At 41.7% G+C, this 12941-nt stretch overlaps 1 protein-coding gene across 3 annotated transcripts in view; it reads left to right on the forward strand.

Annotated features, from left to right (window-relative positions):
* Window positions 1-12941, forward strand: part of nlgn3a (neuroligin 3a) — a 134477-nt gene that overhangs the window by 36114 nt on the left and 85422 nt on the right. For all 3 annotated transcript variants that reach the window (XM_084943224.1, XM_084943233.1, XM_084943241.1), the window contains one exon: window positions 8873-9022. In XM_084943224.1, coding sequence (XP_084799350.1) covers window positions 8873-9022 — 150 coding nt within the window. The remainder of the gene's footprint in view (window positions 1-8872; window positions 9023-12941) is intronic.

Genomic DNA, 12941 nt, shown 5'->3' on the forward strand with positions numbered 1-12941 from the left:
TCCAAATGCAATCATCAAGCACCCCTGTCACATTTCAATCTGTAGAGCAGTGTAGTTAAAAAGAGTGCATGTGTGTGAATGTGAGTGTACGTGAAGGCTCTTGTTCCTAAGCATCTGAATTCAGTCAGTGAAAGGAGTGTTTAGCTTTAGAGGCAGATGGGATCTAGTAGCTGTCTAGATAACCAGGCTCGGGTTGAATAATTTTAATATCTCACACAGGGACTGGAGCAACTGTTATTACAAGGGGAAAGTCGGTAGTTAGAGCCCCCTTTTAAGGTGTGGCCAGTAGCTGAATTGGTGGCGATAATGACAGAGGGAAAGTGAAGCAGCAGTGTAATATCAGACTGTTCACCCGGAGTGCCGGCAGATTTAGATGAGGAGCGGCAGTTCAGGAGTGCTGCTGGAGAGGATTAGAGGCGAGAGGTGTAGAAAATGGGAAGTTGCTGCTCAGCAATTGCATTGTTCGCTTTCCATATTTATCTTGGGATATTCCTGGCTCAGGGTGGATCTCTGCTGAGATTAGAATGAGAGACGATTCTTGTGCTGCAACAGAAACGGCTTAAGTGTCTGAATCTAAATCAAACCCTTGATATCGCCCCACCCTTGTTCTCCTGTGCCATAGTAGGGCAGGTGATGCGAGCATGATGTCGGGTATCAAGGTAAACCCCTTGTTTTATGCTCCATTTGTTTGTTCTGGACAGATTGGATCTTTGCGCATGATGTGTATATTTGGTGAAAACGATTCAACTGAATCTGGAGGGAAGCTTTTTGGGACTTTAGCACATGTTAAGGACTATGGTATGGACTGAACGTCACACCAAAGCACCATGTCTTATCACTCATTTCTCTTAGATACTGAAAAAATGAGCACTGGATCGATCCTGCTTTGGGTTCTTTCCAGATATAGGGTCTCTTCTCACTCCTTGCTCAGTAGGCTGTTCTCTCAAAAAGGAACCTCATGCTGGCCTTGATCACAGAACAGGAAGAGTTGCCATAGCACCACTCTGACACACAGGTGTTTCCTCATTCAAGCCCAGGGCGAGCTGTTGCAACCGAAGCCAAATTGCCTTCAGTCTTCAGCTCGACTGAGTGCGTATGTGCGTGCGTGTGGAAGGTTTTTCTTCCTTCAAGCAAACCCACATGCGACAGTATGCAGCCCTAAGTCCGTTTAAAATTGCTGACAAGTGCCGATCCCTTTGTCTGGCAAGTCTATGCATGCGTACACAGTGGCTTGGTCTCCAAGCTGTTGTGCTAGACTAGCCTCACTGAAAATGTGACAAGTCTATTCTTTACTGAGCGCAACTAATGCTATTTACAGAGCATCACCGTAGAAGTACAAAACAGTCCCAGCAGAGCCTCTGAAACACTACTGTAACTAATGCCTGTGTGACAGAGTTGGCCATCAATCCCTAAACATGATCCAGAAGATTTTTATTGTTCCGCTGAATGTGTGGAACTGTCATGGCCCAACATATGAACACCGCTGTTCAGGGACTCCTCTTTGTTCCTCTGTAATTCCCCCTGCAGAGAACTGATGCCTCAGGAGGAAAAGACTTTACTCCCTGAAGGAGTAAAGTGCACAAACCACAAAGTCCTTGTAAGTCCTACGTACATTTGCTCTCACAGGTAGCACTGCTATTATTACCAAAAACTGTGCCTACAGTCAAGGGATCACCAGTGAAATTTAGACATTTGCACTCAAGTTAAAGGGCAAGTAGAATCACAACACGAACATGACTCGCACTCTCACCCGAGCTGAGCTGGTGCACATCTTATCCACACATTCTCATTCAGTTGCGAGAGCTACTGTCTTGCCTGCTTTCCCTGTCTAACCCCCTCCATCTCTCAGTCTGTTCCTCCCAGCATTACCATGCGGTCTCAGTTGGCTGTCTGTCTATCCTGGCCTAATTTGCTTCCTCCCTACAATATATCTGAACTGCCCTCCTCCCTGTTATAGCCCCTCCAGACATGTTCTCAAAGTCAAATCAAAATAAATATTGGAACAATAAAGAATTTCTTTTATTGCCAAAGAAATATAACATATGGAATCGTAATATATAAATTTACAATAAAGAGGCTGGCTAACAGCCAGTAAAAGTATTCAAATGAGACAAAGAGATAAGAGCAATGAAATATGTAGTCTGGAATATATTATACTGCACTACTATTATATTGATGTATTTCTTTCTAAGGCTCCATGTTTTTAACATATCTGCCTGTTTATCCCTTCCTGTGTCTTGCTGTCTGTCCCTTTGTGTGTCCATCTGTCTGTCTGAGTAACAGTCAACCCACTGGCACCCCCAAAGTGCATTCAAATTCTGCACAACACTCCCGCCTGCAAAACAAGCATGGAGGCCAAGTTGCTGTGATTTACACCAGCCCACAATCAAGACTCAATTTTACAGACGGTGTTATTGCACTGTAAAGGGGAGTGCAAGCTTTCAATCACCTACCTGCTGTTGTTAGATAAAGGTGGGCATGTAAATAGAGTAAGCGAGTCCATGTAGGGGCTAAATCTTCCAGGTGGAACAAAGCAATGGTGCTGAGGTAGAGCGCCTAGTGATAGCCTGTGAGAAGCAGCAGTCTGCTCTCCACCTATGGACTGTCTTGCGCCACTGCTGCCTCAGCCCTATCCCAATGATGAAAAATAGAACTGTGTGTTTCTGTCTTTTGGCGCTTTGAGACTTAGCTCTAATCAGAAGGAATGCCTCCACCGAGAGTGTGCTCGCACACACTCAGACATGTACGCTCACATCCATTAAATCAGTGCACACACAAACTTGCTTGCTGCCCAGCTCTAGAAGCAAACACTTAAGAAGACAGCGAGCACATGCAGATACACGCAGACTTACCCCCACCCTTAGAGATGCTCGGGCTGTGCCAGAGAGCAGAGCTGAGCTCCACCTGCCTGGGTATTACCATTAATTCCATCGCACAGACCCGACTGGATCCCTATCCAGCAAAGCCCTCAGCTCAGCTCAGGCAGCCTGGAGAGTGGCAAATCGACAGTGGGGGCAATTCACACACCATTTTCTCTATTCTGCCACTATCCTATTCTCTCTGATGTGGCAGAGAAGAGGAATCATGCCCCTTGAAGCCCATTTATGCAGAGATCTTTGGAATGCTACTGCTCAGCTTCTTTCCAAGATAAGCATTGCTGCTAATGGCTGATCCGCACGGGCATCATTTGAGCCATTTCAAAGGGTAGGAGAGCCAGACTGGTACTGTCATCTTTATTTTTTTCTTTGTCCTTTCCTCTTGAGTGGCACAAAATAATTGGGAAGGCAAAACATGTAAAAACAGACTTCTTTTGAAAAGATTGTCAGGAATGGAGTGGAGAAAGGCTTTGAATTAGTTCACAGAGGCACTTTGACTCTTTCCTCATACAATGCCAGAGCAGGTCTGAAGGGTTTTTGCGCTGCAGTGTGTTTGTTCGTGTGCTGTCATCGAGCTTGCAGTGTGTTTGTACAGTTACCAGCTCTTAAACTCATGTCAAGGACAGCAGGCTTTATTGAAAGACTAAAGGGTTACTTCTCTTTCATTCTGGCAGCAAACAGCTGTCTGTGAGTCTTAGGGATGACAGCACCTCTGCTGCTTTCCTCCTCTAAACTAGATCCTGGCCAGCTGTAGGGGGCTTTGGCTAACAACCTTTGTAGGTTTTTCACACTGTCTTTCTTTTCATTTAACTCAACCACTGGCTATCCCTGTGTTTCATTTCTCTATCCTCATGTATTTACACACTCTATCTACCCTGTTTCCAACATCATATTTAACACACATGCACAGCAGCCAGGAAGCAAGATGTCATCTTCACACAAAGGTCATTCCTCCCATTAGATTTACTGTAGTCAATGTTCCTAATAGAGGTGCTTCACAAGCTTCTCCCTTTTACTCTATCCTATTTTCAGTTTTTTAATTTAATTTAATTTTAGTTTCTCAGACATATCAGGTATGGAGAGCAATCACGTAGTCTAGCGTAGAGGTGTTTTAATACATATATGACAATATCATAAATATTTTAATAATTGGAATAATTTGGTTACAGTCTGTCTCACTACTTTTCACTCATTGTTAGGTCCATAAATATTTGGACAATGATTCAAAGTTGGCAATTGTTCAGTCCACAATACGATTGAAGGGCAGACTTTCATCTTTAATTCAAGGGGTTTAACAAAAATATTCAATTAATTGTTCGCATTAACTGTGACCTTTCAGGCAAAAAGGTCAAGTGGGATTGTAGGATTGTAGAAATATTTCTAGGTTAAGAAATTACACCACATCTAGCCAAGTCAGGAATCCTCTCTCATTGTATACAACCAAGAGATGCCTCCCAGAATAAAATCCAGAATAAGAAGACCAGATTAGACTTTCCCAGAAAATATCTAAAAAAAGAAAAAAAATAAGGTTAACTTGAGAAAGTGCAGAGAAGAAGAGAAACAGCTCATGATCCAAAGCAAAGCACATCATCTTCAAAGACAATATTATGGCAATGACATGTTTGGCTGCCACTGGAACCGGGTCACTAGTGTTTATGATGATGTGACTGCTGATGGAAGTAGCAGGATGAAGTATACAGTTCTGCCCTCTCTGCTCAGATTCAGCCTGAGAAATGCTGCAGAAATGATCAGACAGCCCTTCACAGTGCAAATAGATAATGACCCAAAACACACTGCAAAACCCAAGAGTTTCTCAAGACAACGAAATGTGAAATTCTTCAGTGGCTAAGTCAGTAACTTGATCTCAATCCAATACAGAGCAGCTTTTAAGTCATTGAATACAAAACTGAATGCAGAGGAACCGACAAACAAGCAGCAGCCGAAGGAGGCTGCAGTAAAGGCCTGGCAGAGCATCTTAAAAGAGGGAACGCAGCACTTGGTGATGTCCACGGGAGTCACTGACTACAAAGGCTCTTGATCCAAATATTAAAAACAATCCTCATATTTAAAATTATATTAGTTCATCCAATTAATTTTGAGCCTTTGAAAACAGGCGACTCTGTATAAAAACTGCTGTAATTCCTAAACAGTTAATGCAATACATTTGTTAAATCCCTTAAATTAAAGCTGAAAGTCTGCACTTCAGTCACAATCTTGACTGTTTGCTTTAAAACCACAGCGGTGGTGCACAGAGTCAAAAAAGGGAAAAAAGTATCAAAAAAAGGACCCGACTGTATATTGTCAGTTTCATTATTCTGCAAAAAAAGACAACAGACAATAAACAAAGTTATTGATGAAGTTGACTGATGACATTATTGATGTGGTGCTGTGATGATATTTAGGTTGTCATGGGTTTTCTTTTTTCAACCACAATAGTCATGAAGGGAAAAATATGACACTGTGACAGCTCTACTCCAGCCCTTCCCATCCCTGTCTTATAGCAGATTATAAAAGCCCTACTGGCTCAACATTTATTAAATTTTTCAAATTTTGCTGGCTTTTCTTAGCACAAAATAGAAAATTTGTAATTTGTCTCTGTGTGTTCACTCTTTTGAGCCTCTTATCTTTCCCATTGCCTAGCCACCCAGCACTAGTTCATTAGCTTCGGTGTAAAGTGAATATTAGGAAACATTCAGTGACTTTCAGAATACCACCAGTGACACTGGCAATGAAGCAATCCACTGTATAGTTTCTTGTAGTTGCTTTCCCTGTTTTAAAGATCCTCCCGAAATGTATCCACGATATCCCGTTCTTAAATGCAAACATGCCAGTAATGGGCCTATCACGGGTGGACCGTGAAGCTTGACCTGACAAGAGCACTACAGTAGGCTGCGTGTCATGTCCTGCCACATCAGGACATTGTCACCTGTTCCCCCAAACCTCAGCCCTCACTTATAGCCACTGACAGCCACCATGTTTCACCAAGTGTTGACACAGTGAATGCCACCGACACTTATCTCCACTTGCCTTTGTCCTGTCCTAGTCCAGAGTGTCAAGGCCAGTTCCGGGGCGCTTAACGTCAGATATATGACTGACTGCTTTCATTGGAGTGAGAAGCAAAAGGACAAAAAGGTGGAGGTACAGGTAGTGAGAGAAAATAAGATTGCAGAAAAAAGGAAGGAGTGCTCCAAACCCTCCTGGTGGGTTTCGCTTGCAGCAGCAATACTAAGGGGCTCAGCTCAGGCCTGAGTTATGCCTCCCACTGACACTCCAATCAGACCAGAGCTACTGTGAGGCAACCTATGAAAGGTTGTGCCCCTCAGTTGCTTTTTAAAGCTCATGCTATATATTTTTAACTCCTGCTGCACCTACCATCCAAACGGAAAACATTTGATTTATTCATTCATTAGGCAATTTTTTTCCCCACAGTGAGACATTTATTTGCTGTTTGTGTAATACGTGCTGGGAGTGTATGAGTGTCACTGTGTAGTAGCTGCTGCATGACACCACATCGTATTAAAATAAATGTGACAAAAGTGTACATACATTATTTTTTTTCTCCCCCCGCTGAGTTCATTCTTCATTGCACATCAGCTTTCATCTACATTGCCATCAATCACATGTTTTTTTGCCCATCTCCAAAACACAAGTTTGTTTTTGTCTTTCTGTAATATTCTGAGCTTGTTGTGCATGGAGTTCATATTGCAAATATACCAGCCTGTGCATTAATGAATAAATCTCTGTTTCTTTTCCGCCACAGCTCTGTGCTAAATTTTGATTCTAAGAATATGTGTGTTGATGTAATGATGTGTTTGCCCCCGGAGAAACGATGAATCAGGAAGCAGCTTTTTATTTTGAGGTAGCCACTTAGTCACCTGCTTCACTAGATTAGGCCATTAACCGTGACCAAGTAAACTCCGATCTGATTGGTTAAGAAGACTTAGTCATCGGCCCAGATGTATCTGTAAAGGATTATCATTTCTCACTGTAAACCAGAATCCGATTGGGATCTGTTGCGTACATATCTTCCTCTGACAACAGATGAGTGAGAGCTGTATATCACATCTATGTGACACCTCCCACATCAGATCAACTCAATGAATAGATTAGAACAAGTGGAGCTCGAATGTTTTGTATCGCTCTCCCAAAGGGATTTAACTGTTGTCATGGAGACACGATGTGAATCAACAAAAGAGGTGACTGATAACATTGACATGACTAATCTCTTTTTTTTCTTATTTCTGCCCCCTGTTCCTTCTTCCTTTCTGCCATTCTCTTTGTATCTGTGGCCCATTTGTTTTGAATAGCTTGTGTAGGATATCGTTTTGCTTCTCTGAACCCCTCCTCCTCCTCCCTTCTCTGAGTGTACTTTTCATGCCTTCTCACCCCATGCATCCCCTCCTCCTCTTGTCTAAGATAAGTGTGTGTACAGAGAAGTGTCAGCTATAAATCATATTTCACTGTGCAGCCTTCTCAGATACCAGCAAGATAAAGGAATCCATAAATAAGGCCACATCATATATAGCACAACTTATTGCTTTGCTTTAAAATGTAACAGGGCCATGAATAACCAAGGGAATAATGTAAAAAAAAAAAAGAAAAAAGAAAAAAAGAAACAGGCTAAGTTCTCTTTTAGAGGGTTACAAAAAAAAGGGTTTCTGGACAAAATGCATCTAAGTAGTTGTCTTCTGTGTTGAGCATGCTAATGTGTTGGGGTGCATAACGATGAGGAGCGCCTGCAGATCGATGCAGATTAGCCTGTTCAGGATGTGGTCTGCGATTAGCTGTTCTTGAGGATTTTGAATTTTGGCTCTCAGTCACCATAGCAACCAGAATACAATACCATCCTTTTAAATCCGAGCCCATTGCTTTCTTTCCTTTTTATTATTTCTCCTGCTCTCTTCTTAGAATCCTTTCCATTTCTATCTGTATTCCTTTCCTTTCTTTTTTCCTTCCTTCCTTATAGTCTCTGTGTTTTTCTTTCTCCCTCTCTGTTCCGATGTCATCCACACTTTTTGCACTCCTGCTCCTTCTCATTCTCACCATTCTCAGGGCTTGTGGGGGGGACAAAAAGAAAGGCAGGGAGTTGGACAGAGACGGGGAGAAGGCAGGAGAAAAAACAGGGAGAGAGACAGGGGAGAGTCTGTGAGTGAAAGTGATACAAAGCAAGGGAGGGGGAAGGCAAGAAGCTGCATCGAATGCAGGGGGGAGCACGAGTGAAAATGAGAGTTTCTTGTCTTGTCTCCCAGCTCTAGCTAGCCAGTCAGTAATTCAGTCTATTCCTCAGACAGAGGCTTTTTTCATCCCTCTACCTCTGGATGTGCTTTATCTGGCTGGAGTGTCGCTCCAGCTGGGTATCAAAAACTGCTCCAGGAATAAAATAAACAGCATTTTGCAAAAAGTGAAGCAGAAATTTTAACTTCCTGCAATCCCAAGCAGGACTGTGCAAATAAATTGTGGCGGCATGATAGGCCTGTGTAAAAAGGAGGCGCGAGGTAGCATTGTGTAATTAGCCAGTGTGTTTTCCCTATCACTGTCAGGCCAGATTAGCCTTCTCCCTGCTTAGGAGATGTGTCAGAGTACCTCTCTCTTTATTCTCCCTAATGGCTTCCTGCATGTCTATATTAGGAAGTGGGTCTGCCTCCTGGGAGGCAATGCAAAACCAAATACAAGCCTAATAGTTTGGCTTATATGAAGTAAATGACTCACCACGTTTTTAGATGAGATAGCTGATTGCTATAATTGAGCTGGACTGCAAAAAAAAAAGCGTGGACAGTCATTTGTTTCTCGTACAGCTGATATGAAAAGAATAATGCTTCCAGTTCCATTAGTAGGCCAGAAGACTGAATGAATACAGCTGGTATCTGGGAGGTGATCGTCAGCTTGTCTGTTTGTGACCACTATGTGCTATAACTTCTTTATCTGAATCTGCGCTGACCCTTGATCAGAGAAGATGGACGGCTTTGTGAATATGTTAATGATGGCCGCTCTTGCAGACATACGAGACACTGGGGCCAAGCCCGTGATGGTCTACATCCATGGAGGGTCCTACATGGAGGGGACAGGCAACATGATCGATGGGAGCGTGCTGGCCAGCTACGGAAATGTCATCGTTATCACTCTCAACTACCGCGTTGGAGTCCTCGGTAAGCATCCTTTCCTCTCTCTGTTTTTTTTATTTCCTTCACCTTATTCTTCAAGGACATTTTCTGGGGCAGCTTTGCAGGGCACCTAGCTTAGAAGTAATGAGCTCTGCTGATTGCCACATACACTCTAAATAAGGCTGAGAGAGAGAGAGAGAAAAAAAAAAAAAGCAGGACTGTAAATACATGGACTGGCTTGTTGATGTAGTGCTCATGTATCAAAATCACAGTAATTGAGTGTGCTGCATAATGTGGGTTTGTTGTTGTGACTGGGGTTTAGAATAAATTAAGAAATTATTGAAATGAAGTAGAAAAAAATGATAAGATGGGCGTGATGCTGGAAGGATAGAGGAGTGCGGAAGAGTGTGCTGGAGAGAAAGAGAGGTTCTCTCTGAGTTGCGGTTGGTTGCATTGACTCATGCAGCTGAATCCCCTTTCAGACACTTGTGCATGTGTGTGTATGTGTAAGCCTGTGTGTGTGTGTGTGTGTGTGTGTGAGAGAGAGAGAGAGAGAGTGAGAGAGGGAAGGGAGAAGCTGAGAAAGAAAGAGTGAGAGAGCAAAAAGGAGAGACAGAGAGCTCCATGGAAACAGCTGCAGCAACACAAAATGGAGTTTGTTAGCGCACTACCCGAGCTTTGTACCTTTTCCATCCATCTCTCTGACACAGTTGATTTCCCTCCTCACTTATTTTTTTTTTTACATTTAGAGTGGATGTGGCCTGACTACAAACAATTTGAATATAAAATGAAATTTCCATGTTGCTGAATTTCTTTAGAATATTGCTTCAGATTTTATCGAACTTGTTGGCAGCTGTTAGCATAAAGGATATAGCCGCTTTATTCTGTGTTTCCTATTGTCAGTAAATCCCACGAAAAGACAAAAACCCAGTCTTCCTCAGTGCTTTCAGACTTCACTGCCCTATCAGCCCAAACCCAGTTGCTTCCAACGTACTCTGAATATTTAAAAACATTTTATTTTCAGGCACAATGTCAAACAAGCCCGAGAAACTTAGTCACCACCAGTAAAAGGGGCAAACATGGGGTGTTGGAACAAAGTGATTGAGCAATGCAGATAAACACCAAAAGCACAGTAAAACAGCAAAATCTAAAGATCGCTAACATTATACAACATTAGCAACCGTTGCCATTGCACACTGAGCTGGCCTGTAGCAGAGCACGTGATTGTATTTAGCTGAGCATTTTGTGTATTAGCTTTCGGAGCTGCTGTAGCGTGTGCAGGATTAACTCACAAAAAAACAAAAACTGTCCAATGAATTATCATAATAAATGCATGCAACTCAGGAGGAAATGGCTTGGTGAATGTATTTATAGTTAGAGAAGAACAATGTGCAATTATGGATAAGATGTGGATATAGGCATTATTCTGCTTTATTAGCTTTTTGGCTCCAGAAGAGACTGTTTTCAGATGGTTGGGATGCTAGCCAATGCTAGCAGGCTTGGTTAGTGTTGGGTGTAACACATTCCAAACATTTTTCAGTAAGGCAATAATGTAACATTACTGTACTAAAATAAGTAATTACATTACAGTTACAATTAGGTATTACTTTCAGATTAAGGAAATACTCTATATTTATCTGTACACTGGGAATAGAAGGAAAAAACAAACAAATAAATATATTTTTCTTTGTCTGCATGTTTGCGCTACAGTCAGCTGATTTCATCTTGTATACTGGGAGGAAGAAAACGGTGTAGTGATCTACAGCTTTTGAGAAGTGGAAATATAGACATTACTTTTATTTTTATTACACAAAAGGACAAAAGTGCTGTTGTGAAATGCAAACTGTGTCCGGGACGGAGCCAACTGCTACACTGCTAACACAACTGTGGCTCTCGGCAAGCATCTGCACAGACAGCATGCTAACACAAAGCTAGCAAAGAACCCAGAGTAAATGGTGAATAGACTGGGTTTTGTACAGCACTTTTCTACTCTACTCTACCACTCTAAGGACTTTGTACAACCTCTCATTCACTCAGTCACACAAACATTCATACATTGAATGTGTGTGTGACTTTTTTCTTCATCTAAGTGCTTTCTATCTAAAATTCACATTTAAACTGAGTGTAGCTTTAGCAACACCTGAGCTCATCGGCCAGACCCTGAATTTGAACCGGTACCAAAGCCAGTGATGAGCAGTGAGGCTTGCAGCTTTGTCACCTCCATTTCCACCTGTATATGTTTCTACAGTAGCATCACAGTGCCTTAAAAGCCTCTTTTTTTACTTTGTAAGTATTGTGTTCATATGTAAAAACTAAGTGAGATCATCTGTGTCCTCATTAGGATAGACATTTGCACTGATGTATTGAACTGTAGCCAAAGGTTCATATTGTTAACTTTTAATTATGTGTCAATGCCTTTCAGGTCAATTTATGGAAAGTACGGTAACAAGTACAGTAACAATAACATAAAGTAACAAGGTTGAGTGCAGTATTACTTTTATGAAAAGTAATAAGTAATGTGTAATAAATTACTTTTTTTGAGTAACAACCCCAATTGCACAATGCAAAGTCACCCTTCATACATATTTGATATATAAATTGCTGGGTGGTCCAGATAGAGGCAAATCATGTAGATTAATGTATTTCTACTTTGGTAAACAATTTGCATCACACTGGTTTCTCCCATCCACTGTGATTCTCTCCTAAAGTGATGGACAACTGGAAATGAAGGGAGATACTACTGAGTCTGTTTGAGGGCAGCTGGAGCTGTACGATTCAACTAGTGTTCACTTTTTCTCTTGTTTAAACAACTAGCAAATAAATCACCAGAAACGTCCCTACTTCGTGGTAAGTTGTGAGAATATGTTACTGTAACTTGTTTATTGGTTGCACTAGTCCTTATACCCATGACTGCTAGGGCTGAATATTCACAGGTTGACACTGAATTAATGTGGTAAGGTGAGGTGAAACGAAACTTTGCTTCACTTTTGGTGTGAACGTACATTAAACTGTATGAGTGCATATGTACATATATGGTTACAGCCATAGATACCTTTGATTAGTGCTAAGAAACATTGACTTTAATTCTCCAAACTGAAGCACGGACTTCTTGAACACACTGTTAACATTTAAAAAGTCACATCAAGACATGCTATCAGTCAGAAAATTAAAATTTTAAAAATTCCATAGCCACCTGTGTAATGGTCAGAGAATTTGATCAAGTCTCTAATAGTGATACTTTCATTCAGACTGCATAATTTAAACTGTGGAAAGAACAAAAATCTCCATCAGCAGCTCTTGAGGTTGTAGCTTGGGAATGCCTATAACAGTTAACAGTCGTTGAAAAATGAACTCCTCCCAGCTCTACAACCTGTGATGAGCTGTCACATGTGATTTATTTTTCAAAAGGGCAACAGACATGTGGGATGAAAACGACTGAGCTACAGTACATCATGATTTGGGTTGTCAGGCAAATAAATTGTTAGCAGGATCAATTCATGATTGCTCGTAGTAGCCTTCATGACACTTGTTTTCAACAGTAAAAGTATAGGATGTCACCAGTTTTATATATTAAAAAAACTGTCTGCCTCACCTTGGTGCTCAAAGAATCCAACACATTAAGAGCGGGAGGGTGACTGCTTTATCCTCCAGGACATTGAGATTCTGAATCACAGAAACTGCATTCATCTTAGACTCTCTTTTTGATGGAGATCACAGAGCTACAGCCTATCGATTTTATCATCAGGATTGCTCACCTTGAATACTGTGTGTTTTCCTCTGTCATTTTTTTCCCCAAGTATCATTTTGAGCATTGTAATCAGCCTTCGGGGTGGTAAGATAGTCAGAGGACTGGCTTAGCATGCTGCCTCATGCTCCTGCCCCTGGTTAAACCTGAGCACGTAAGCCCAATACAGATTCTTGTTCATATTTCTTTCATGGCACTTCAATTATGAGTCAGATGTTT

Source organism: Perissodus microlepis, chromosome 2 (genome assembly GCF_051167445.1).
Source record: "Perissodus microlepis isolate ML-2025 ecotype Zambia chromosome 2, ASM5116744v1, whole genome shotgun sequence".
In the NCBI taxonomy this organism is placed as follows: domain Eukaryota; kingdom Metazoa; phylum Chordata; class Actinopteri; order Cichliformes; family Cichlidae; genus Perissodus; species Perissodus microlepis.